Source organism: Bufo bufo, chromosome 4, assembly GCF_905171765.1.
Source record: "Bufo bufo chromosome 4, aBufBuf1.1, whole genome shotgun sequence".
NCBI lineage: Eukaryota > Metazoa > Chordata > Amphibia > Anura > Bufonidae > Bufo > Bufo bufo.
The window spans coordinates 426,399,176-426,427,004 of NC_053392.1; the positions used below are offsets into that span (position 1 = coordinate 426,399,176).

Sequence of the window (27,829 nt, forward strand, 5' to 3'; positions counted from 1 at the left end):
GGGCACCTTACTGGCTCATTTGCATACTAAATAAATTGGATTTTCAGAAAATAGAAAACATCTATTGCTGAAACAAAAGCACATCTATAAATAAGGTACTAAGCACTATTTAGGCTATGGCTTTACTTCAATAGTGATTACCCTGGTGACAGATTTCTAGTGGCAGGCTGTTGTGGAGATCACAATTAAAGGGACGCTCCGCTATGAAGGTCAGTGTTAAGGGGCAGATTGCTGTAGAAACCACTGTTAAGGGGACAGGGTGTTGTGGAAATCACTGTTAAGGAGATGGAGTACTGTGGAGGTCACTAATAAAGGGGCGGCCACAGTGGAGATCACTGTTAAAGGGGCCTAGACAAACCCCATGTATATGTTTTAGGTGTAAACAACCAGAGCATTTTGTTAGAGATTGCTCATACCCTCCCCCAGACCAGGCTCAGCCAATACCTATACAGACTCGACAAACACAGATTAAATATTCCATTCATTGGGGAATGATTACAGCAAACCCACAATGAAGGTGCCCAAACTCTGTCGCCATGTATGATCTAACCTACACTGCAGAAGGAAAGCCCATGCACAACTCATTGCAAATCTCCTTGCAGCAATTCAATTCCATTGCAGTCATTAAGTGTCAGGCACACACAACTTCAATGACACTAGTTGCCCAGGGGAACAGGTTAGCAGACAGGCACGCAAAAGCAGCCTCCTGTGTCACACAAAAATTGTGCAACCGAAGTTTTTGTAAATTCCCCGCTAGTACCTATGTATAAAGGGTGGCACAACTGACCCAGAGGCAATGGTTGGTGCTCTAGTCGATATGACACCTCCAATCACGTAAAGAAAAAATATAGTAGAAAAATCGATCGGCACTCGATATCTGTTTTCACGCTGAATGCAATTTTAATAGATAAAACAATGGAAATGCAATATATTCACATTAAAACACAAAAATTTTAATCCGGAATTCGAATAAAATGTAAATTAATACACTTGTATGCATAGGTTAACCTAATACAATTTTGTCCGTCTGTGCTAAAAACCGCTGCTATGTTCTATCAGCCTATGTTATTCAGGAATTTTTTCACACCTGCATCACATATATAGAGACCTTTTTTCATGTTGATGACAGAGTTGGGTATATGGGAATTGTAAGAGATGGGACTTCAGTTCCAAGGAGTAAAATCCAATCCGGAGATTATTACAAACCTTGGAGGAGGAGTTATGGGATATATAAGAGGTATCCCTGGCAGCAATATCATACCACTGATGAAGGAGCAGGCATAATATAGCTCCGAAACGCGTCTGGTTGCCATTCAAAATATCTCACCATCTATTGGAGGATCGACCATATCATGTCGGCATAGATAATCTTCTCGAAAAGTTTAAAGCCATCACAACATAGAAGAAAATCAGCATATCCCTTCACTTCGCAGCTAATAGTGGAAAAACATAGAAAATCCCACGTTATGATGATGGGATCGTGAAGTATTCATCAAAGCTGCACACTTGTGGTAATCTCACGAGACATCACTGGGATCCCGGAGGTAAGCGTACATCGGCTGTTTTACATGTGGGACGCCACACAGCATGGACTAACACCCAGAGAAACCCAACTACCAGTGAGTACCGCATAAATTTGTGAAGGTTTAAAGTAGGTGGGAAGAATCAAATTTTTTTTCGAATCCGAATCCGAATCGGTTCTCAAATCTCTCAAATCTTTCGAATCTTGAATCCTACGAATCCCGTGTGAACGGTGTAAGAAACAAAGTGATCCAAACTGAATATTCTTTTAATATGAAAAAATAAAGAGTCCTTACTTTTTTAACAGAGTATTCGGATTTGGATTCGAAAAAAATTGGAAATACAGGGTAATACAGCGCCACATACCTCTTACAGCCAGTGATGTCTCTTTGACGTAGATGTTCTCTTTTCTCATCTTCTCCTTTCAGACCTTCAGATCAGACCTCCAGTTTTCATCCATTTTTCGTCTCTGCAGTTTGACAAAAAAAAAAATCTTAGTTTACTACTTTTCCATCATTCTCGCATCTTTTGGACAAATCATCCTACCATCCCCAATACTGTGCCGCTGTGCTCCCCATTACAATACTGCAGAAACAGATAAACCCCCTGATAATACTAGTACCACACAGAGCCCCCCCATATAAAATACCCATTCTTTGTGGCCTCAGTAGATGCCCCCATAGTGCCCCCCAATAATGTGCCAATCAAAATGGACCCCCATAATACCCCTCAATAATGTGCCAGTAAGTGTCCCCATAGATGCCCCCCATCATGTGCCAGTATCAAGTGCCAACCCCCCCATGTGCCAGTACCAACTGCCTCTCTCCTCCCCCCCATGTCCCAGCATCATAGTGCCAACTCCCCCCCAATGTGCCAGTATTAAATGCCTTTCTCCCCCCCCCCATGTGCCAGTATCATAGTGCCATCTCCCCCCCCCAATGTGCCAGTATCAAGTGCCTCTCTCCTTTCCACCCACCTCCCCATGTGCCAGTATCATAATGCCATCTCCCCCCAATGTGCCAGTATTAAGTGCCTCCCTCCTCCCCCCTTATGTGCCAGTATCATAGTGCCATCCCCCCAATGTGCCAGTATCAAGTGCCCCTTTCCTTCCCCCCCTATGTCCCAGTATCATAGTGCCAACTCCCCCCCAATGTGCCAGTATTAAGTGCCTCTCTCCTCCCCCCCTATGTGCCAGTATCATAGTGCCACCCCCCCAATGTGACAGTATCAAGTGCCTCTCTCCTTCCCACCCACCTCCCCATGTGCCAGTATCATAATGCCATCCCCCGCCCCAATGTGCCAGTATTAAGTGCCCCTCTCCTTCCCCCCCTATGTACCAGTATATTAGTGCCATCCCCCCAATGTGCCAGTATCAAGTGCCTCTCTCCTTCCCACCCACCTCCCCATGTGCCAGTATCATAATGCCATCCCCCGCCCCAATGTGCCAGTATTAAGTGCCCCTCTCCTTCCCCCCCTATGTACCAGTATATTAGTGCCATCCCCCCAATGTGCCAGTATCAAGTGCCTCTCTCCTTCCCACCCACCTCCCCATGTGCCAGTATCATAATGCCATCCCCCGCCCCAATGTGCCAGTATTAAGTGCCCCTCTCCTTCCCCCCCTATGTACCAGTATATTAGTGCCATCCCCCCAATGTGCCAGTATCAAGTGCCTTTCTCCTTCCCACCCACCTCCCTATGTGCCACTATCATAATGACATCTCCCCCCCCAATGTGCCAGTATTAAGTGCCCCTCTCCTTCCCCCCCTATGTACCAGTATAATAGTGCCATCCCCCCAATGTGCCAGTATCAAGTGCATTTCTCCTTCCCACCCACCTCCCTATGTGCCACTATCATAATGCCATCCCCCCCCCCAATGTGCCAGTATTAAGTGCCTCTCTCCTTCCCCCCCTATGTGCCAGTATCATAGTGCCACCCCCCCAATGTGCCAGTATCAAGTGCCTCTCTCCTTCCCATCCCCCGTGTGTCAGTATCATAGTGCCAACCCCCCCATGTGCCAGTATCAAGTGCCTTTGTCCTTCCCCCCATGTGCCAGTATCATAGTGCCATCTCCCCCCCGATGTACCAGTATTATAGTGCCATCCCCCCCAATGTGCCAGTATCAAGTGCCTCTCCCCTTCCCCCCTCATGTGCCAGTATCATAGTGCCAAACCCCCCCATGTGCCAGTATCATAATGCTATATCCCCCCCAATGTGCCAGTATCATAGTGCCACCCCTAATGTGCCAGTATCATAGTGCCACTCCCCCATGTGCCAGTATCAGTGCCATCTCCCCCCAATGTACCAGTATCATAGTGCCACCCCCCAATGTCCCAGTATCATAGTGCCATCTCCCCCCCCAATGTGCCAGTATCAAGTGCCTCTCTCGTTCCCACTCCCCCACCTCCCCATGTGCCAGTATCAAGTGCCAACCCCCCCATGTGCCAGTACCAACTGCCTCTCTCCTCCCCCCATGTCCCAGTATCATAGTGCCAACTCCCCCCCAATGTGCCAGTATTAAATGCCTTTCTCCTCCCCCCCATGTGCCAGTATCATAGTGCCATCTCCCCCCCCCAATGTGCCAGTATCAAGTGCCTCTCTCCTTTCCACCCACCTCCCCATGTGCCAGTATCATAATGCCATCTCCCCCCCAATGTGCCAGTATTAAGTGCCTCCCTCCTCCCCCACTTATGTGCCAGTATCATAGTGCCATCCCCCCAATGTGCCAGTATCAAGTGCCCCTTTCCTTCCCCCCTATGTCCCAGTATCATAGTGCCAACTCCCCCCCAATGTGCCAGTATTAAGTGCCTCTCTCCTCCCCCCCTATGTGCCAGTATCATAGTGCCACCCTCCCAATGTGACAGTATCAAGTGCCTCTCTCCTTCCCACCCACCTCCCCATGTGCCAGTATCATAATGCCATCCCCCGCCCCAATGTGCCAGTATTAAGTGCCCCTCTCCTTCCCCCCCTATGTACCAGTATATTAGTGCCATCCCCCCAATGTGCCAGTATCAAGTGCCTCTCTCCTTCCCACCCACCTCCCCATGTGCCAGTATCATAATGCCATCCCCCGCCCCAATGTGCCAGTATTAAGTGCCCCTCTCCTTCCCCCCCTATGTACCAGTATATTAGTGCCATCCCCCCAATGTGCCAGTATCAAGTGCCTTTCTCCTTCCCACCCACCTCCCTATGTGCCACTATCATAATGACACCCCCCCCCCCAATGTGCCAGTATTAAGTGCCCCTCTCCTTCCCCCCCTATGTACCAGTATAATAGTGCCATCCCCCCAATGTGCCAGTATCAAGTGCATTTCTCCTTCCCACCCACCTCCCTATGTGCCACTATCATAATGCCATCTCCCCCCCCAATGTGCCAGTATTAAGTTCCTCTCTCCTTCCCCCCCTATGTGCCAGTATCATAGTGCCACCCCCCCAATGTGCCAGTATCAAGTGCCTCTCTCCTTCCCATCCCCCGTGTGTCAGTATCATAGTGCCAACCCCCCCATGTGCCAGTATCAAGTGCCTTTGTCCTTCCCCCCATGTGCCAGTATCATAGTGCCATCTCCCCCCCGATGTACCAGTATTTTAGTGCCATCCCCCCCAATGTGCCAGTATCAAGTGCCTCTCTCCTTCCCACCCACCTCCCCATGTGCCAGTATCATAATGCCATCTCCCCCCAATGTTCCAGTATTAAATGCCTCTCTCCTTCCCCCATGTGCCAGTATCATAGTGCCCCCCCCAATGTGCCAGTATCAAGTGCCTCTCTCCTTCCCACCCCCATGTGTCAGTATCATAGTGCCATCTCCCCCCTCCCAATGTGCCAGTATCAAGTGCCTCTCCCCTTCCCCCCTCATGTGCCAGTATCATAGTGCCAAACCCCCCCATGTGCCAGTATCATAATGCTATATCCCCCCCAATGTGCCAGTATCATAGTGCCACCCCTAATGTGCCAGTATCATAGTGCCACTCCCCCATGTGCCAGTATCAGTGCCATCTCCCCCCAATGTACCAGTATCATAGTGCCACCCCCCAATGTCCCAGTATCATAGTGCCATCTCCCCCCCCAATGTGCCAGTATCAAGTGCCTCTCTCGTTCCCACTCCCCCACCTCCCCATGTGCCAGTATCAAGTGCCACCCCCCCATGTGGAAGTAACAGTCCGGTATTTAAAAAAACAAACACTTACCTCCATGTCAGTGTTGCGATGCAGCCTCTTCCGGCCTGTGTCCCGCGCTGTATGTCCATATACGGAGTCAGTGCTTGTGTATTTCAAAACAGTTTCTGCTGGGACTCGAACCCACGACCTTCTGCATTAGAGGCAAGCCACTTACCCACACAGCTACAAGATCTTCATAGCCTCTGCCTGAAAAAATATGAGACTTCTACTGTAGACTCTGTTATAGCTTTAATAGCCAGTGTACATCCATACACATGACACCTGCCCCAGCACACTCAGCACTGCTACATCTATACACATAACAGCTGCCCCAGCACACCCAGCTCTGCTACATCTATACACATGACAGCTGCCCCAGCACACTCAGCTTTGCTATATCGCTATATATGATAGCTGCCCCAGCACACCCAGCTCTGCTACATCAATACACATAACAGCTGCCCCAGCACACCCAGCTTTTCTACATCTATACACATAACAGCTACCCCAGCTCTGCTACATCTATACACATGACAGCTGCCCAGCACACTCAGCACTGCTATATCTCTATATGTCTATCTACTGTATAGTAATACTTATAGATATATAGATATAGCAGAGCTGAGTGTGCAGGGGCAGCTGTCATATATATATAGAGATATAGCAGAGCTGAGTGGGCTGGGGCAGCTCTCATGTGTATAGATGTAGCAGAGCTGATTGTGCTGGGGCAGCTGTCATATATATATATATATATATATATATATATATAGAGAGAGAGAGATATAGCAGAACTGAGTGTGCTGGGGCAGCTGTCATATAGAGATATACCAGAGCTGAGTGTGCTGGGATAGCTGTCATATAGAGAGATGGCAGAGCTGGGTGTGTTGGGGCAGCTGTCATATAGAGATATAGCAGAGCTGGGTGTGTTGGGGCAACTTTCATGTGTATAGATGTACACTGGCTAGAACAGCTAACAGAGTCTAAGTCTCATATTTTTTCAGTCAGTAGCTATACAACTCTAATAGCTGTGTGGGTAAGTGCGTTGCCTCTGTTACAGAAGGTCATGGGTTCGAGTCCCAGCAGACACCCATCTCTCTCTCCTGCCTGGGATTCGTCGGATTCGAATTTTGAAAATTAGGTCGGGATACAAATCCTTTGAATCCAGCAAGATTCGAGGGATTCATGCATTCGTCGTCCCATCTCTAGTTTAAAGTAACGAAATCGAATTGTGTAAAGATCCTAAGAACGAATATGAATATAGGGAAAATTTATGAAAAATCGCATGAACAAAAAATCGCATTACCACTAATCGGACGAACAATACAAACAGCTTAATGCGATTTTCCTCCATTATCCATGATAATTATGTGGGACTTTTGCTCAGCAAGTATCGCATAAGTTTGTGAAAGTTTAACACAAGATTATGTTGCACTTATATCCTAAATTAACATATCGGGATAATCCACAAAAATCGCATCAAAATAATTGGATGAATATTGCAACTAGCTTGATACGATTATTATCGATCATTCATACTAGCATCGAATAGGTTCCATGTGGGACTTTGTCTAGCGTATAATTGCACAGCGGTCTCTTGCAGCGGTTTTTAGCACAGACGGACAAAATTGTATTAGGCTAACCTGAGCATACAAGTGTATTAATTTACATTTTATTTGAATTCCGGATTAAAATTTTTGTGTTTTAATGTGAAAATATTGCATTTCCATTGTTTTATCTATAAAAATTGCATTCAGCGTGAAAACAGATATCGAGTGCCAATCGATTTTTCTACTATATTTTTCTCCCCGCTAGTACCGCTCACGCCTGAAAATAACTCAAGTTGTCCCAGCTCCAAACATTTGCAACATCAGCAGACATCGCTTATTGGGAGGTTCAAGGGTTGACCAAAGACGCTAACGGTCTATGGTCAAAGGGAGGAGTAGTATTTTGATGGGGAGACCCTTCCCAACCCCATGGACAATGAGTCCATTTATTCTGATGCCTGGAGACTTGAAGCAGATACAAGAGGAATATGTGGCAAAACTGACTGATAAAATTAAACATTGATTATGATGATATTTCGCTCTTGCTTTCTTTGCCAACAGGTGCATCAACCCAACCCTCGTCTTACAGGAAAAAATGCCGCTGGAGTATCTTTTAGCTTCTAAGGGGGGGTTTCTGTGAGTTTATAGGCAATGACTGCTGTACTTGGATCGCAGATACCAGTGATAAAGTCCAGGCCCATATGGATAAGGTCACTGTAATTCAGGGCAGAGCTAGGGCTATTGCTAATGAGGGATGGAATCCTTTCATGGCTTTGGGTGGTTTTGGGGATTTCCTGTTTTCCATAGGTAACTGGTTGAAAGAAGTAGGAATATATATCCTCATGTTGTTGTTTTTGTTTTTCTCTTTATACTATATATCCTGGTGAGACGTTCCTGCTGTTTGATCGATCGGATCGCCCAGGCACGTGCAGATGATCACATCCTCATCGCAGCTCCCGGATATACCACGGATCAACCTATGCCTTTGATGGAAAGGATGTCCAACTAAACGTTCATTGCCATGCCACACCTCCCCACATCAGGACCTCCCTCAGAGTCAACTCCCCGAAGAATCGAGCCGACGGATGGAGCATCATCATGGAGGCAATGACACCCAAGGAGCACCACAATCGACGAGGGCAAGCTGAGGAAACCGAAGATTCAGCAAGAGATTCAAAGATCACAGGGGACACATTACAAAGAGGAGGGAACTGTCGTGAAATTTTTTTTTAGCATAGGATGACTATAGTGGACTTTCTTTTTAGCTTAGAAATGTTATGTAGGTTTATTTTGTATATGCCTCCCTGTGTAGGGTCTGACCGGATTACGGTTATGAGAGCGTGATCGGTTCAGCTCATTGCAAGGGAAATTCTATAGATCAGCACTCGGGTTCCTACTCCCCCATGTGAAAGCCGCCACCGTTGGTTTGAGGGGGATCTAATGGCTGCTGGCTCTCAGAGCAATGTTCTTGGTAAAAGCTGCCAACGGGTTCTCATTAGCAACGGTGGGGTATAGCACGCTGATGCCGGTCTCACTGAAACATGGGGGCCCCAACATGAAACATTGGTTGGTGGGACTGGTGTCTATGTGAATGTTATTCACCTTTCTTGGTCGACCCTGTTTTAAAAGACCTTCCTCAGGGACTGATCCCCCCTTCCGGAACCATGTCTAACAGAGGTTCACTTAGGGTCAGTAGGATATTCGTAACAGATTAATTGGATGTTGTCCGATTAGGGCCATATCTATTTAAGAAAAAGGCTGATTCATTTGGAAGCATTTGCACATGTTCTGGGTGTGGTAGTGGATGGTGAGCATGTTTGAGCTCCATCCACCGGCACTCTCGGGAAATGTGCGAATGTGTACTGGAAAGTACACATTCGCACATTTCCCGAGAGTGCCGGTGGATGGAGCTCAAACATGCTCACCATCCACTACCACACCCAGAACTTGTGCAAATGCTTCCAAATGAATCAGCCTTTTTCTTAAATAGATATGGCCCTAATCGGACAACATCCAATTAATCTGTTACGAATATCCTACTGACCCTAAGTGAACCTCTGTTAGACATGGTTCCGGAAGGGGGGATCAGTCCCTGAGGAAGGTCTTTTAAAACAGGGTCGACCAAGAAAGGTGAATAACATTCACATAGACTTCTAGAGTTCTAAAAAGTATTTCTATTGGTCAAGGCATGAGGTGGATTGTACCTGCTGTGAGACAGTGACAGGTCTCACGCTGGTTGGAGGCAAGGAAGGGGTGGATAGTGCGGTCCACGCCCCTATTCCACCACAGGTGAGACCAGCTGGATGTAGTCAGGCTGGCATAAAGCACCCCCCAGGGTGTAGAAAGGGGGAAGTGTGTAACCTGTAGACAGAGGCCTGGAGGCTCTGTCTATGTGGTCTCAGCTGGGCAAGGCTGAGGGACCACAAGGTAGGGAGATAGCCTGGAGGTGGGGGACAAAGCGACGCCTGGGAGGGTCACAGGGCTGTAGTCAGGCAGACTATTAGGCCCCAATCCCCCACAAGAGACATTGGTCTGGTGGACAGAGGCCTGGAGGCTCTGTCTGGGTGGTCTCAGCTGGGCAAGGCTGAGGGACCACGAGGCTGGGAGATAGCCTGGAGTTGGGGGACGCAGCGATGCCTGGGAGGTTCGCAGGGCCATAGTCAGTCAGACTACTGAGCCCCAATCCCCTACAAGAAACAGTGAACTAGAGACAGTGGGCATACTGTGCTCTGTACAGCCAGGAGGCTGTGGGACATTGGCTGACAAAGCCGCACGAGTTCACAGGGTGTGAACTGTACCTTAGGTGAGTCAGGAAACTCTGTGTTAGTTAGAGCCTAGCCGGGCAAGTGTTTATTATTTTGTCATTTTGTTGTTGCTGGTGTTGCACAATAAATGCACTGTTTGGACATTATATCTGTGTCTGGTGAAGTAACCTGTGAGAATGACCGCCGGAGAAGAGCTAACCCCCCACACTGCCTATTTGTAATATTACTGGGCGGCCATGTGCCATGGAGGGAGGGGTTAGCCCAGTTAAAGGTCTGAACCGAACATCCTATCTATGTGTAGAGCTTGCATGCCTTATGTTTTGTATGTTTTGTGTTCCTTCTTACTTTTCTTTCTTCTCTCTTTTCCACTATGCAGGAGATTTTTTCCTACTGTGCGCCAAATTACACGGATTTTTTTTTTTATCTCCTTCATAGTCTTTAGTGTCTTCATGTGTCATATATATATATATATATATATATATACTGCTCAAAAAAATAAAGGGAACACTTAAACAACACAATGTAACTCCAAGTCAATCACACTTCTGTGAAATCAAACTGTCCACTTAGGAAGTAACACTGAGTGACAATCAATTTCACATGCTGTTGTGCAAATGGGATAGACAACAGGTGGAAATTATAGGCAATTATCAAGACACCCCCAATAAAGGAGTGGTTCTGGAGGTGGTAACCACAGACCACTTCTCAGTTCCTATGCTTCCTGGCTGATGTTTTGGTCACTTTTGAATGCTGGCGGTGCTTTCACTCTAGTGGTAGCATGAGACGGAGTCTACAACCCACACAATTGGCTCAGGTAGTGCAGCTTATCCAGGATGGCACATCAATGCGAACTGTGGCAAGAAGGTTTGCTGTGTCTGTCAGCGTAGTGTCCAGAGCATGGAGGCGCTACCAGGAGACAGGCCAGTACATCAGGAGACGTGGAGGAGGCCGTAGGAAGGCAACAACCCAGCAGCAGGACCGCTACCTCCGCCTTTGTGCAAGGAGGAACAGGAGGAGCACTGCCAGAGCCCTGCAAAATGACCTCCAGCAGGCCACAAATGTGCATGTGTCTGCTCAAACGGTCAGAAACAGACTCCATGAGGGTGATATGAGGGCCCGACGTCTACAGGTGGGGGTTGTGCTTACAGCCCAACACAGTGCAGGATGTTTGGCATATGCCAGAGAACACCAAGATTGGCAAATTCGCCACTGGCGCCCTGTGCTCTTCACAGATGAAAGCAGGTTCACACTGAGCACATGTGACAGATGTGACAGAGTCTGGAGACGCCGTGGAGAAAGTTCTGCTGCCTGCAACATCCTCCAGCATGACCGGTTTGGCATTGGGTCAGTAATGGTGTGGGGTGGCATTTCTTTGGAGGGCCGCACAGCCCTCCATATGCTCGCCAGAGGTAGCCTGACTGCCATTAGGTACCGAGATGAGATCCTCAGACCCCTTGTGAGACTATATGCTGGTGCATTTGGCCCTGGGTTCCTCCTAATGCAAGACAATGCTAGACCTCATTTGGCTGGAGTGTGTCAGCAGTTCCTGCAAGACAAAGGCATTGATGCTATGGACTGGCCCGCCCATTTCCCAGACCTGAATCCAATTGAGCACATCTGGGACATCATGTCTCGCTCTATCCACCAACGTCACGTTGCACCACAGACTGTCCAGGAGTTGGCAGATGCTTTAGTCCAGGTCTGGGAGGAGATCTCTCAGGAGACCGTCCGCCACCTAATCAGGAGCATGCACAGGCGTTGTAGGGAGGTCATACAGGCACGTGGAGGCCACACACACTACTGGGCCTCATTTTGACTTGTTTTAAGGACATTACATCAAAGTTGGATCAGCCTGTAGTGTGTTTTTCCACTTTAATTTTGAGTGTGACTCCAAATCCAGACCTCCATGGGTTAAAAAATTTGATTTCCATTTTATTATTTTTGTGTGATTTTGTTGTCAGCACATTCAACTATGTAAAGAACAAAGTATTTCAGAAAAATATTTAATTAATTCAGATGTGTTATTTTTGTGTTCCCTTTATTTTTTTTGAGCAGTGTATATACATATACAAGGCCTTAAATGGAAGAGAACACACAGTTTTTTTATCTCCTTCATAGTCTTTAGTATCTTCATGTGTCACACATACATATATATATATATATATATATATATATACAAGGCCTTAGATGGAAGAGAACAGACAGTGATCCCGTTTTTTTATATTTATATATATATATATATATATATATAGAAAAAGAAAAAACACAGGCGGCACCACCTAACGTACAAGGTGGGTGCAAAGTCCAAGCACGGCAGCAGGTGCTTACCCAATCGTAGAATCGAAAAAATTGGACTGCACTCCAAGCGTATCTTCAAACAGTGTGTGTTTATTCACCCATATGTGGCATAGCGACGTTTCGGCTCCAACTGAGCCTTTCTCAAGCATTGGTGAACAGTTAGTGACAAGTATATAAAGGTGTATCACAAATACAATCAATGAAATTACATAATTGATACTTTACAGATAATACCTGTAAGCGATATACAAATGTGCAATAAAACAGGACTTTCATTTTACATAAAGTGACTAGTGCTTACGCTGTTAACAAAATATTGTATAGTGTCATATTGTACATAAACAACCGAAAGATACATAATTAATTGCACCTGCAGCTTATCACCATCTCATTTATATATAGATTTGAGTGATAACCATGTGCAAAACATAAAAAGCTGATGAATAAAAACCTGATAGAAGGATGTAGCCCACGTGTACTGTAGCGCCGATCGGTGCGTTCTGTGTAATCCAGTGCGCATGTCCCAGCCTACCAACGTCATCCACAGGAGACACATGCGAACATCAATCCGGTGTCGCCCGTCGATGACTGCGGCGAGCATCGCCTACGCAATATTGTTGTCGCCAACTAGCGGCCATGTTGCTTAAGGGAATCCTCTATGGGCAATTTTGATGCATATATCTCTGCCGTTAAAAATGAGATCGGATCTCTTAGGGCTCTCCCTTGTACAGAGAGTTTTAGATTTCCCAATCTCACCGTGGCTGAGGTACATGCATTGATGGAGCTAAAGAGTGATACGGAGCTCACGATAAAACCAGCCGATAAAGGCGGTGCCGTTGTAGTACTTGATACCCCCAAATACATCAAAGAAATCTTGAGGCAACTTGGAGATGAGAATGTTTATGGAGAGTTAGCATATGACCCCAAGTTCTCTATTATGCACTTAATTGATGAATGTTTGACAGAGGCAGCACGGGCAGGTATCATAGATGAGGGCCTTAGGGAATATCTTATAGTTTCACACCCCATTACACCAGTGATCTATGTCTTGCCAAAAGTGCACAAGACAATGGTGGACCCACCCGGGCGCCCCATTGTTTCGGGCACTGATTCGGTGTTCTGCCATGTATCTGTCTTCCTTGACAAAGTGCTACGTAATTTCTCCACAGGGGGCCAGTCCTATATTAGGGACACTTCTGATTTCTTGAGAAAGCTCAATGCTGTGAATTTGGATATGACAGACAGGATAATTTTGGCGTCATTTGATGTCGTATCCCTGTATACTTCTATTAACCATCAGAAGGGTATTGCAGCGGTCCAAAACATGTTGGATGAGTCATCAATGACGCCTGAGGCGAGCTCTTTTATTATTTCACTCTTAAAGATCGTACTTGAACATAATTACTTTCTTTTTCAGGATACGTTTTATGTCCAGAAACGCGGCGTGGCGATGGGGTCCAATGTGGCCCCTACGTATGCCAACATATTTATGCGCCGTTTTGAGGAAGATGTCGTCTACGGGTCCCACCATGCACACTATATTTTGGGCTGGTGGCGATACATAGACGACATCTTCCTCATATGGACAGGTACAGAGGAACAATTGTTGGATTTACACCACTTCCTGAATGGAGTAGACAGTGATTTACAATTCACCTTGATACACTCTGATACCTCAGTTCAGTTCCTAGATACCAACGTGGTGGTTTCCAACGGTAAACTTACCACACTGCTATACACAAAACCCACTGATAGGAACGTGATACTGAGGTACGAGAGTTGCCATCCACGCAGTATGGTCAGGCACCTCCCATATTCACAATTTTTGAGGGCGAGGCGGATTGTTTCGGATACTGATGTACTTGAGCATACTGTGGACAAAATGGTCACTAAATTTAGACAGCGGGGTTATCCCAATAAATTGCTCTATGAACAGAAACAGAAGGTGTTAGCTTTGGATCGTGATTCCTTGCTGCACGATAATGTTAACAAAGAGATACAGAAAAGAATCACGTTTGTTTCTACGTATACTGAATACAGTGACCCCATTAATAAAATTTTAAAAAAACATTGGCCAATACTAGGTAGTTGCCTAAAAATGGTACCGGAATTTTCAACTTTTCCCCTGTGTGCCTACCGTAGACCTCGGAACATCCGGGATCAATTGGTTAGGGCCGATGTTGGGCCCAAATCAAGGAGGATACAGACCACATTGGCATCATCGGGCACGGGTTGTTACCCGTGTCTTCATTGTGTTAATTGTGGCCTGATTCGTAGATCTAAAATATTTACACACCCTGAAACTGGTCAAGTATTTCCCATAAAATTCCATCTCACCTGTGACTCCTCTTTTGTAATCTATGTATTATCTTGTCCCTGCGAAATATTGTATGTAGGCGAAACTTCTACAGATTTGAAAACTAGGTTAAACAACCATCGCCATACAATTAGAAAAGGGCGCAAGGACTTACCAGTCCCAAGACATTTTTCGCTACTTAAACACAAAGAAAAAGACCTTCGGTGCTGGATCATAGATCATGTTCCGATGCCACGGAGAGGGGGGGATCGGATAGCTTTATTAAAGAAAAAAGAAATGCAATGGATCCAAACCTTAAAAAGCCTTCATCCAAAGGGCTTAAATATTGATTATAGATACGGTGGTATAATGTGAGGTTGTTAGTTTGCCCTCTAATGACATTGATGTGCGCTCTTCACTATCTTCTGTGTAGGACTGATTCATTGGTTTTATATATAAAAAAGAAAAAACGAAAAATAAGAAATGTATCCATGCACATTTTTGTAAGTCACTTTAATTAACACTTTTCTATTGTTCTTTTAGCCATATTCATGCCGACGATACTTTGGAAGATGGATGAACCTGTGAGTGGATGATGAGCCCGAGGAAAACTATTCTGTCGAATTATTTAGATTTTTTATCTGTGGAGTCCAGACGTATGTCCCATCAAGCTATAATTTAAGGGATAGCGACCTAGATATTTTTCTACGTGGTCCGGTATTGTCACTAATGGACATCGTTCTATTATAATGAGGAGTTCCCTCACGGCTGCAAAATGACGCAGGGTAAGATCCCATAGGGCCGACGGCACGGACATGCCGAGGGTGTCTGTGGGAACATTGGTGCTGCGTCTACCGTCTCGAAAAGGATGGTGACACAGCCCCCCTGTACTAGATTGGTAAGCAACCATAGCAACCTTCTCCATAGAACGTTTCCCGGCATCGTAGTAAATAAAAACAAATAATAAAAAATTGCCCATAGAGGATTCCCTTAAGCAACATGGCCGCTAGTTGGCGACAACAATATTGCGTAGGCGATGCTCGCCGCAGTCATCGACGGGCGACACCGGATTGATGTTCACATGTGTCTCCTGTGGATGACGTTGGTAGGCTGGGACATGCGCACTGGATTACACAGCACGCGCCGATCGGCGCTACAGTACACGTGGGCTACATCCTTCTATCAGGTTTTTATTCATCAGCTTTTTATGTTTTGCACATGGTTATCACTCAAATCTATATATAAATGAGATGGTGATAAGCTGCAGGTGCAATTAATTATGTATCTTTCGGTTGTTTATGTACAATATGACACTATACAATATTTTGTTAACAGCGTAAGCACTAGTCACTTTATGTAATATGAAAGTCCTGTTTTATTGCACATTTGTATATCGCTTACAGGTATTATCTGTAAAGTATCAATTATGTAATTTCATTGATTGTATTTGTGATACACCTTTATATACTTGTCACTAACTGTTCACCAATGCTTGAGAAAGGCTCAGTTGGAGCCGAAACGTCGCTATGCCACATATGGGTGAATAAACACACACTGTTTGAAGATACGCTTGGAGTGCAGTCCAATTTTTTCGATTCTATATATATATATATATACTGTATATATATATATATATAATGTCAAAAAAAGCAGGCAGCACTCCATGAGATAAAAAGTAGAAAAATCTTTATTTACCCAGACAGGACATGCGACATTTCGGCTCTATGCTGGAGCCTTCCTCAAGGGCTTGAGGAAGGCTCCAGCATAGAGCCGAAACGTTGCATGTCCTGTCTGGGTAAATAAAGATTTTTCTACTTTTTATCTCTTTTTATCTCATGGAGTGCTGCCCGCTTTTTTTGACTTTTATACATTGGAATTGCTTGATCCCAACTTCCTCCCTTAGAAAAGGTTATTTAAAATCACACCTCACATACAATGACAGCAACCTATGACAAGTCATTCAACTTATTAGCATTTAGATCAGCATTTAGATCAACCTTGGTCAATATGTAAAATAACCCTTTCATGTATTGTATATAGCAGATACCAGTATTGTTTAACGGAGTTTCACTTGTATCTTCACTTGTACAGTCCTAACCTCAGTATATACAGTCCTAACCTCAGTGATACAGTCCTAACCTCAGTATCTGAGGAAAGGGATTCAGGGGTCATTATTTCAGAAGACTTAAAGGTAGGCAGACAATGTCATAGAGCAGTAGGAAATGCTAGCAGAATGCTTGGGTGTATAGGGAGAGGCATTACCAGTAGAAAGAGGGAGGTGCTCATGCCGCTCTACAGAGCACTAGTGAGACCTCATTTGGAGTATTGTGCTTAGTACTGGAGACCATATCTCCAGAAGGATATTGATACTTTGGAGAGAGTTCAGAGAAGAGCTACTAAACTAGTACATGGCTTGCAGGATAAAACTTACCAGGAAAGATTAAAGGACCTTAACATGTATAGCTTGGAAGAAAGACGAGACAGAGGGGATATGATAGAAACTTTTAAATACATAAAGGGAATCAACAAGGTAAAAGAGGAGAGAATATTTAAAAGAAGAAAAACTGATACAAGAGGACATAGTTTTAAATTAGAGGGGCAAAGGTTTAAAAGTAATATCAGGAAGTATTACTTTACTGAGAGAGTAGTGGATGCATGGAATAGCCTTCCTGCAGAAGTGGTAGCTGCAAATACAGTGAAGGAGTTTAAGCATGCATGGGATAGGCATAAGGCCATCCTTCATATAAGATAGGCCCAGGGTCTATTCATAGTATTCAGTATATTGGGCAGACTAGATGGGCCAAATGGTTCTTATCTGCCGACACATTCTATGTTTTTATGTTTCTATCTTGACATTATGTTCCCACCCCCAATGCCTGCTAGAATACCAGTATTGTTTCAATTGTACATTGCCACACACTATGCTCCCTCCCCCAAATGCCCTATAAGTATGTGCTGTGAAATACAGATTTCAGATATTGACAACCCAAGTTGAGTCTGGGCTGATCTTTATCTCCTGGCCAGAGCAAATCGGATATTCATTATACAGGGAAATATTCACGGGTTGGAGGTCTGATGCCTCATCAAATAACCATCATAAACCTGCCTGGAGAAAAGACGCTAACAGGGTTCAATGAGGGAGAAAATAAATCTGAAGAAAAATATCTGAAACCTTGGATCTCTACATGCAGGGCTGTCACCTCCAGGCTACAGTTTTATCATATTGAGGACTGTGGTTTTTCTATACTTAGAATGCTAACATATATTACTTGTTTCATTATAATCATATGTTGTGCCTGTGAATAAAACAGTAATATGTAAATTAGTTTTCTAAGCATAGGACACAGCTCTGCCCTCAGCATGCTGATGTCTAGTCCTGTCAATCAAGAATATGGAGAATATGCAGAGCACAGGGAGTGTTACAAAGGCAGTGCTCAAATGATTCAGTCCTGTCTTCTGGTGCTCCAACTTACTAATTTGCATATGAATAGAACTCAGATATCTCTGCAAATATTTAACATACAGACAAAAGAAAGATATTGTTTTAATAAGCATGATGAGCCCTATCAGGCAATATATCTGGTTTAATAGGGATGATCCTAGTAACAGAGCCTCTTTAAGTTCCTTCCCACTGTACCAAATATGTATGGCATAGCATGGTTATGAGTTAAAGGATTTATTAATACAACAAGTTATTTTGAATCTACAAAAAAGTGCTTGTATAAATATACTGGTAACCCCCACTATCATATAATTAATTTTCAAATGAATTGCAATTTGTTTCCCAGTACAAGTCCACGGACCCTCAACTACCTTATTTAATATCCATTTACTACCAGAAGAATTGCATTGTCTCTGATTTTTTTTAAGTCCACCTTCTGAATTTGTTTTCGTATAAAAATAACATTTTATATATATCTTGATTTAAAGTCCAATGGAATATGGTAGTAAAGTAAATAGTAAAGTATTTTAATATAAAAAAAAGTTATTCTTTGTTCTATGGGGGTCATTTAACTTATTTGAAATATGGCTAAATTAGGCGTATTTGAGGCACAGATGGCGGTGCAACGGTTAGCTGCACCACTATCTGAGACTTTTGCCCTCTCACACCAGGTCTAAAATTGTGGGCGGGGAGGGGGACGTGCTGGCAGGCCCATCTCATTCATCATTTTAAGTGCCTGTTTTAGGTGTATAAAATGGTCTAAACGTAAGAGAGTTTGGAAGCCGCCTTACATTTAGAACTGGTGCTGAATGTGCTGAAGTTGTGGAGCGCTGCACCACTTCATAACTCTGGCGGATCCACCGCCAGCTATGGGCCTTTATTAAGACAGGTATCTAAAAAGCCATTCTTAATAAGTGTGCCCATATATCTTTATAGGTCGATATGCACATTTTTTCTGTCCTTTGTGTACATATATAGTTTGTTATCTGTACTCTTTCTTGCTTAAAGTGCTTGTATCCCATTTTCAATTACTCTGCTGTCAATTCTAACATAAGGGTTTTCCAGGATACTGATGTTTATGACCTATCCTCAGGATTGGTCATTAATATCTGATCGGTTAGTGTCCAAAACTCAGTAACCCCCACTGATCTTCTGTTCCCTGCAGCCTCCAGAGCTGGAACTAGCAATGTGAATGGAGCAGGAAGCACAGGTCTGTTGAAAATGAAAGGGCCATGTTAGGTTGCTGCAGCCCAGCTCCCACTAAAGTGAATGAATGCTGAGCTGCAGTAACCTGGCAAGGCCACTACACTTTGAATGGAGCTGTTTCTCCTATTCCATTCAGAGTGCTAGTTCCAGCACCAGAAGCTGCAGGGAACAGCTGATCAATGGGAGTGGGGGTTGTCGGACCCTCACTGGTTATATATTAGTATTCTATTCTAAAGATAGATCATCAATATCAGGAGACTGGAAAAAAAAAACATTTAATAGAGAAAGTCTCCCATTCAAGATCCTCATTACTTAGCTAGGGGATAAAAAGAGCACCAAACATACAGGAGGACCCAGCATATCCATTTATTTTACAAGGACAACCTACGATTTTAGGTAGAAACTGTGTAATACTTGATATCCTCTGGGTGGCACTGTAGGAACACTTGCTGCCAGATTCCCTATCCTGTACAATTAAAAATGATCTTTGGGGGTTCAAGCAGTGGGACACACTGTGATTAGCTTTTCTAACAAAATGTTCAAAGCAGAAAATGTTCATCATTAGAATAAAACAAAGTAGTATATGTCTGTAGTCCATTGGATTTGGAATTAAATAGTATTTTAAATTATATTTAACTATTAAAATGTAGCCATAATGCTGTCTATGTCTTTATTGCTCACTTGTCTTTTCAATATGAGAATTAGTTGTTCCACTCCTACACAAACCTTACTAGTAAAGTGGATGAACTCAAATGTGCTGTCCTTGAAAGCGCTACTGCTTGATACAATGCAATAACTGAAACCTTTTTCTTACACAAACCGCAATATAGTGTCCTAAAGTCTTTGTTCTGGCTTTATATACATGATTATTTATTGGCTATTCTGTGCAAATGGCACACATGCCAGCAAATTGCTGTAAATCTATAATAACCTAGACTTTGCCCTCTTGGATATGTGTGTCAATTCTCTGCAGGTAAAGTCTTTGAGATCAGCACTCAAGAGATAGCACAAAGAGGTGGAAAGCTTACATTTGCCAATTTGTTTAACTAGAAAATCATGAAATGTTAAAAAATTGCATACAAATACAAAGCTACTTACCTTTGAAAATAGTGTCCACAAAACATGAAGAGGAGCATCTTACATCCCATAGTATCACATGCTTGGTTATACAATATGACCACAAACGGAATTAGGAATGAAGGTAGCTCCTGGATAAACCAGCCAAGCTTTGCTGGAAACAGAATATGAGTTTGTTTAGATGTTTTTAGAATATACTTCCCATAATGAGCAGGCTCGTGTCCTTGCTTTAAAAAAAATAAGAATCCTATGGTTACTAGAAATATACTCATATAAAAATCCAAGTCTTGGTTACAGTACATTCTTCAGTTTGGCGTTGACTCAGGATCACAGGCTGTATTGCACGTCTCAGGAACTCTGCAATGTTGTCATATCCACCTCTCCTTTCACTGTAATACTACCAGTAGAAACTCATCACTCTTGAGCTGCTTGAAGAATGTTCTGAGATAATATCCGTCCTGGGTAAAAGAAGTACAATGAGAACAAGCAAAAAAATAAATAAAAAATAGAAACTTATTGAATATAACTAAGCATTTTTCTTATTAAATGAAGGTACATTTACATAGCTCAATATATAATTAGTATTAAATATTTAATTTCTTCTATGAACTTAGGAAATACATTTTTTGGAGCTAGGTTCATTCACTTTTTAGTCAAATATTTGTTTATTGAATTAGGCTACTTTCACACTATCGTTTTGGATTTCCGTTTGTGAGATCCGTTCAGGGCTCTCAGAAGCAGTCCAAAACAGATCAGTTTTGCCCTAATGCATTCTGAATGGAAAAGGATCCGCATCAGTTTGCCTCCGTTCAGTCACCATTCCACTCTGGAGGCGGACACCAAAATGCTGCCTGCAGCATACCTTTTGTAGGTAAGAGGCCAGCACAGAAAATAACTTTTTAAAATACACAACAGGAAGGCCATCCAGGCCTGGGCTTTTGCCTGATGGAGTTGACTGAAGGGCCAATCTAATCTCCGGTATTGTCACCGGGTATGTCAGGGACGAAAACTTGGTGGTATCAACCGTGTTTAGGGAGAGTGACTTAAGGAAAGATTGGATACTCGTCAATCGTGTTTGTCTGAAGTTGTTTCTTGGCTGTGAACTATCTGCTCTGTCTTGGTGAGGGAGCCACCGGTCTCTGAGAGTATAGCATCTATTGGAGGATTTAGCAGATTTAACCCCTTCACGACCGCAATCCGTATATATACGTGATAGCTGCACATACCCCGTGCAGCTACCACGTGTATAGACGTCATGGCAGCTCTTTAATCCAAGTGCTGCAAAGCGCTTGGATTAAAGCTTCTGCCCCTGCCCTGGTGCTGTCACGGACAGCATACAGTTCAGTAATGCCGGCAAAGGACCAATCAGAGTGGCCCCTTGCCGGCAAAGGACCAATCAGAGTGGCCCCTTGCCGGCAATCGATCCGATTGGCTAGTCTGTGCAGACTAACCAATCGGATCGCGGCAGTGAAAAAATGCCGGTTTCAGGCTCTGATCTGCGCTCTGCAGATCAGAGCCTGAAATCAGATAGTGTCCTCGTTCCCCCCCCCCCGATCTGTGCCCCCCGATCTGTGCGCCAAGCCCCCCCTTGTCCCCGCCTGCCTCTTATAAAGTCCCCCCCCTGCTCCCATCCACATTCCTGCAGCCTGCCCAGTGCCCTGATGCGGTCCGCCTCCTGCCCCCATTTGCGCTGCCCCTCAATGCTGGCCGTACCCCCCCAATCCCCCGCCCCCCTTTTCAAGGCTGCCCCCATGCTGTGCGGTTCCCCTGCTGTGTGTGATGGCGGTGGCTCCATTCCTGAGCCGCCGCCATCAGCAGAGAGTGTCAGCTCTATGCTGACACTCTGCTGTAACCCCATAGATGCCGCGGCAGCAGCATCCATGGGGTTAATAGAGGGAGGAGGCTCCCTCTCTCCACCAAGCGTCCGCTGTTGCCACCTGCAGGGCATCTGATTGTATTATACTTTGCAATGCAAAAGCATTGCAAAGTATAGTACAGCCATCAGCCCCACTGGATCTTCAAGATCCAAGAGGGACTTGATAAAAAAAAAAGTGAAAATAATAAAAGTAAAAATAAATAAATAAATATTTTAAATAAAAAAAAGAAATTGCCATTTCCTATAAATAAATAAAAATACACTAAAAATATATTAGGTATCACCGCGTCCGTAATAACCTTCTCTATAAATATTTCACATGATAGACCCCGTCCGATAAACACCATAAAAAAATAAAAATAAAAACTGTGTAAAAAAAGCCATTTTTGTCACCTTACATCACAAAAAGTGCAACAGCAAGCAATCAAAAATACTTATGACCCCCAAAATAGTACCAATCAAACCGTCACCTCATCCCGCAAAAAATGATACCCTATTTAAGACAATCGCCCAAAAAATAAAAAAGCTATGGCTCTCAGACTATGGAGACACTAAAACATCATTTTTTGGGTTTCAGAAATGCTATTATTGTGTAAAACTTAAATAAATAAGAAAAAGTATACATATTAGGTATTGCTACGTCCGTAACGATCTGTTCTATAAAACTGTCACATGACCTAACCCCTCAGATAAACGCTGTAAAAATAAATAAATAAAAACTGTTCCAAAACAGCTAATTTTTTAAAGTGTAATAATGAATGATCAAAAAATCCTATGCACCCAAAAAACGAGCCACTGCAAAAGACGATCGGCAGAAAAATAAAAAACATATGGCGTTCAGAAAATGGACACGCAAAAACATTATTTCTTTTTCAAAATTGCTTTATTATGTAAAACTGAAACAAACAAACAAAGAAAGTAGACATATTTCATATCATTGCATCCGTAACAACCTGCTCTATAAAAATAGCACATGATCTACCCTGTCAGATGAATCTTGTAAAAAAAGGAAAAAAACACTGTGCCAAAACAGCCATTTTTCAGTTACCTTGCCTCACAAAAAACTTAATATAGAGCAATTAAAAATCATATGTACCCCAAAATAGTACCAATAAAACTGGCACCTTATCCCCTAGTTTCCAAAATAGGGTCACTTTTCGGGAGTTTCTACTGTAAGGGTGCATCAGGGGGGCTTTAAATGGGACATGGCATCTAAAACCAGTTTAGCAAAATCTGCCTTCCATAAACCATACGGCATTCCTTTCCTTCTGCGCCCTGCCGTGCGCCCTTACATCAGTTTACAACCACATGTGGGGTGTTTCTGTAAACCGCAGAATCAGGGTAATAAATGTTGAGTTTTGTTTGGCTGTTAACCCTCAATGTGTTAAAGAAAAAAAGGTAATAAAATGGAAAATCTGCCAAAAAAGTAAAATTTTGAAATTTCATCTCCATTTTCTTTTAATTCTTGTGGAACACCTAAAGGGTTAACAAAGTTTGTAAAATCAGTTTTGAGTAACTTGAGGGGTGTAGTTTCTACAATGGGGTCATTTATGGTGGTTTTCCACTATGTAAGCCCCCCAAAGTGACTTCAAACCTTAAAAAGTGGGTTTTGGAAATTTTCTTAAAAATTTTAAGAATTGCTTCTAAACTTCTAAGCCTTCTAACGTCCTAAAAAAATAAAATGACATTTCCAAAATGATGCCAACATAAGGTAGACATATGGGAAATGTTAAGTAATAAATATTTAATTAGGTTTGACTTTCTGTTTTAGAAGCAGAGAAATTTAAATTTTGAAAATTGTGAATTTATTTTAAATTTTGATAAATTTAGGATTTTTTCATAAATAAAGGTGAAATATATTGACTCAAATTTATGACTGACTATCATGAAGTACAATATGTCACGAAAAAACAATCTCAGAATGGCTTGGATAAATAAAAGTGTTCCAAAGCAATTACCACATAAAGTGACGCATGTCAGATTTGTACATTTTGACCTGGACACTGGGGCATCAATGACCCTTGGTCATGAAAGGGTTAATCAGCGCTGCCATGTACCTGCTCCCTCTATCACCATGGACATAAACTTTCTGTTTAGCATATATCAGGTTTTTAGCAGTATGGGCATTAAGTAAACACTTTTTCTCAAGGGTCGCAATCTGGGATAGTAGTGAATCTAATTGCTTAGACTACTTTCACACTAGCGGCATGGACCTCCGGCAGGCTGTTACGTCGGGTGAACAGCCTGTCGGATCTGTCCTGCCGCTAGTGACTGTGTACCTCCGGACTGCCGCTCCGTCCCCATTGACTATAATTGGGGTGGGGGCAGAGTTCCGGCGGCTGCACGGCAGCGCACGGCGAGAGGCTGCCGGAATAAAACTACGACATGTCTGACAATTATTCCGGAAGCCTCTCGCCGTTCGCTGTCGTGCCTCCGCTAGAACTCCGCCCACCCCCATGATAGTCAATGGGGACGGAGCGACAGTCCGGGGGCACACGGTCACTAACGGCAGAACAGATCTGACAGGCTGTTCACTCGACAGAACAGCCTGCCTGAGGTCCGTGCCGCTAGTGTGAAAGTAGCCTTATTTCTAAGTTCTTTTAAGTAGGGACCCTAGAGCTATGAATTCTCCACAGATATATGCCTTGTGGGTTTTCCAGACCATATGAAAAGGAGCCTCCCCAGTATCGTCATTTTGAAAGAAGAATGTCAGTTTGGAACAAAAGCTTGTGAGTATCTCCTCGCTGCCCAGCACGGTCTCATTTAATCTCCAAGAATACCCCCTCTTTCCAAAATCCAGCAAGTTACATCTCAGTGTCACTGGTGCATAGTCTGAAAGAGTGATATTCCCTATATCAGCCCTAGAGATGGAGGGTAGGAGAGTTTGAGAGACCAGTAAGTAGTCAAGTCTCTGATGGCTGTTGTGGACCTGGGAGTAGAATGTATAGTCTCTGTCACTCGGGTGCATTATCCTCCATGTGTCTATCAAATGCATTGCGGCCAATAGAGATTTCAGCTGTCTAAGGTGGCAAAAGGAAATCGCTGAGCGCGAAGTAGAGGAATCCTGAAGGGGATCTAGCGTTAGGTTGTGGTCATCGCTCATAATCAGGCCGCCCTCACTGAACAAATGAAATTTGCATAATGTGGCCACCTGACCAGAATTGGGTCATATTGATTTGCTATGGAAAGCAGTGTGTTACCTACATACTTGTTAAGGGAACCCCCAAGCCATCTCCAGCATCATGTCGCAGAGAGGAGGCGGTCCTGAGGGTGTGTGTGTGAAAATTCCAGCACATATAAGCCTGGACAGACATAATATCTCAAATGACCAAAGCACAATTTGGCTACATTATTATCAACTAGAGAAAAGGGAAAGAAAAAAAGATAAAATAAAATAAAAAGAGTGAACTATAATGTTGAAGTGATAAGGACATTAGAGTCCTTGTTAAGGTATCTGTGTAACAGCAATCTAAGAATACTGGGCAAATCTGAGAAAAAGAGAAAGGCATAAGTCACTCCGGGTTGGCCCGGTCTCACCCGGATCTCGGATAGTGCAGGATCCTTCTCAAGAAGGTCAGAAGGCCTCAGTTTGTGAAGCTTGTCTCAGACGCCTGAAGGAGCGGGTCTTATAGGAGATCACTTGCCACTTCTCAGCTTCAGGCAATGGGGGAAGATCATCTTCCATAGGGATTGTGAGCCAAGAAAGCACTTCTATCGGTTGGAGGCCTAGTTTCACCCAGGCCCCTTGAAGGTCCTCCGGCACTCGGACTCTGATTGGCTTGCCATCCTTCAGTATCGCACTTCCAAAACTAAACAACCATCTGTAGGGTAGGCTGTGGGCTCTTAGTAGATCTAGTAGAGGTCTCTGCTCGTGCTGCTTCGCTAACGTGGTGGCCGAGATGGCTTGGAACAGGGCCATGGCAACTCCCTCGTGCAGAAGGTCAGGTTTGAAACGGAGATCTATGGTATCGTTGTAGTTAAGGAGCAGATTATGTCTCGAGGTGGGGTTTAGGGCGCAAAGCTCTGTGTATGCACTCGATAACAATGCTTTGAGCACGTTCAGGTCCCAAAAGGGATCCAAATATGGAGGCTGCAGTGTGGCCCAAGGAGTTGTGAAAGACCTCTTCTGACAGGCCCTTAATGCAGAGGTTCCTCATGTTTCGTGGTAACAAAGTGTTCCTAAACTGGCGACTGCACGTGTTAGAAAGTAAAAATAAGTATAGAGGAGAAGTGTGAAGTGTGCAGTGCACCAATATTCATAGCTAATTCATTCTGTTAGCTGTACAGTTACTGTGCATCAGTATTACAGGTCGCTGTTACAGGCAGACCTAATTTTTCGGCGTGTACATAATTGTGCAGTGCACCAACAATTATAGCTAAACCGTTCTGTTAGCTGTACAGTTACTGTGCATCAGTATTACAGGTCACTGTTACCGGCAGGTCTAATTTATCACAGTGTACATAAATGTGCAGTGCACCAAGATTCATGGCTAATCCGTTCTGTTAGCTGTAGAGTTTCTGTGCATCAGTATTACAGGCAACTGTTACCGTCCGGTCTAATTTATGGCCGTGTACATAAGTGTGCAGTGCACCAAAATTCATAGCTAATCCGTTCTGTTAACAATACAGTTGTTATACACAGTTGCCTGGTCCCTCCAAAGGAACAGGCAGTGGCAAAAATGATGCTATAGCCAGCACAAGTAGCAGCAGAAGAAGGGGCAGTGGTTGCGGCCGTAGCAATAGGCCAGAGTTGCCACTGTCATCCAGTGGTCGTGTTTTGACCAACAATCCAGCTGTACTGGAATGGTTGACTTGCTCTTCACAATCATCTCAAGTTACAACAGATATACACAACCAGGAATTGCTGGGTTTCTCTGACACCAGGCTTAATTGGCATGTTCCAGGATCTGCCTCCATGCCCTCACCTGTCCTGAACCTGCCTCTTACTTTTGCTGCTCTGTCTGTTAGCCAAGTAATGGTAGCTGCTGGCTCTGCTCTGCTTTACAGCATGCTGTAGACTCCTTTAGGCATGCAACTGCAACGTCATCATCTGGGGGTGAGGGTGGCAGCATGCCTGTGAGAAAGCAGGGTGAAAGAAGTGGGATATCTGGAGCCAAATATGTGAGGGGTACATGTCTGCTACTCAAGAGACCTGTGAGGAACACACTGGCAGTGCACTGGTTTATAAAATCAGCGGCAAGCAGGCATCACGCAGTGGTGGAGGGAAAATGTGATACTCAGCAGTGTGGGAATATTTTACACCAGCCAGGATGCTAATGATGGCACTAAGGCCTTGTGTCAACACATGGAGAGTCACTATGAAGTGACGTGGGAAAACCGTGCCACTCATTTAGTCTTACAACCTGATGCATCTCCCACTGGCCCACACTCCCTCTCTAGCAATCAGGGCTCATCAACAGGAATCTGTTGTTCCTTCCCATCGACTTCAATGTCATCTATTGCTCCTGATGCTCCTCGTGACTTGTTTTGACAGCAATCGATCACTAAGGCAATTGCAAAAAGACAACAGTATGAGTGTATTCATCCAGTGGCGCAGAAGCTCAACACGCACCTCGCCAAGTTGCTCGTACTACAGTCCCTCCCTTTCTATTTAGTTCACTCTGAATGTTTCAGAGAACTGATGGCTTGTG

General features: G+C 44.1%; 1 protein-coding gene across 1 annotated transcript in view; it reads right to left on the reverse strand.

Moving 5' to 3' along the window:
* The window catches only part of SRD5A2 (steroid 5 alpha-reductase 2), a 263,253-nt gene extending 242,516 nt beyond the window's left edge, over positions 1 to 20,737 (reverse strand). The window contains exon 1 of the mRNA XM_040429325.1: positions 20,324 to 20,737. Within this exon, the coding sequence (XP_040285259.1) occupies positions 20,324 to 20,604 (281 nt within the window). The 5' untranslated portion in view covers positions 20,605 to 20,737. The remainder of the gene's footprint in view (positions 1 to 20,323) is intronic.
* Between the last annotated feature and the right edge of the window lie 7,092 nt (positions 20,738 to 27,829).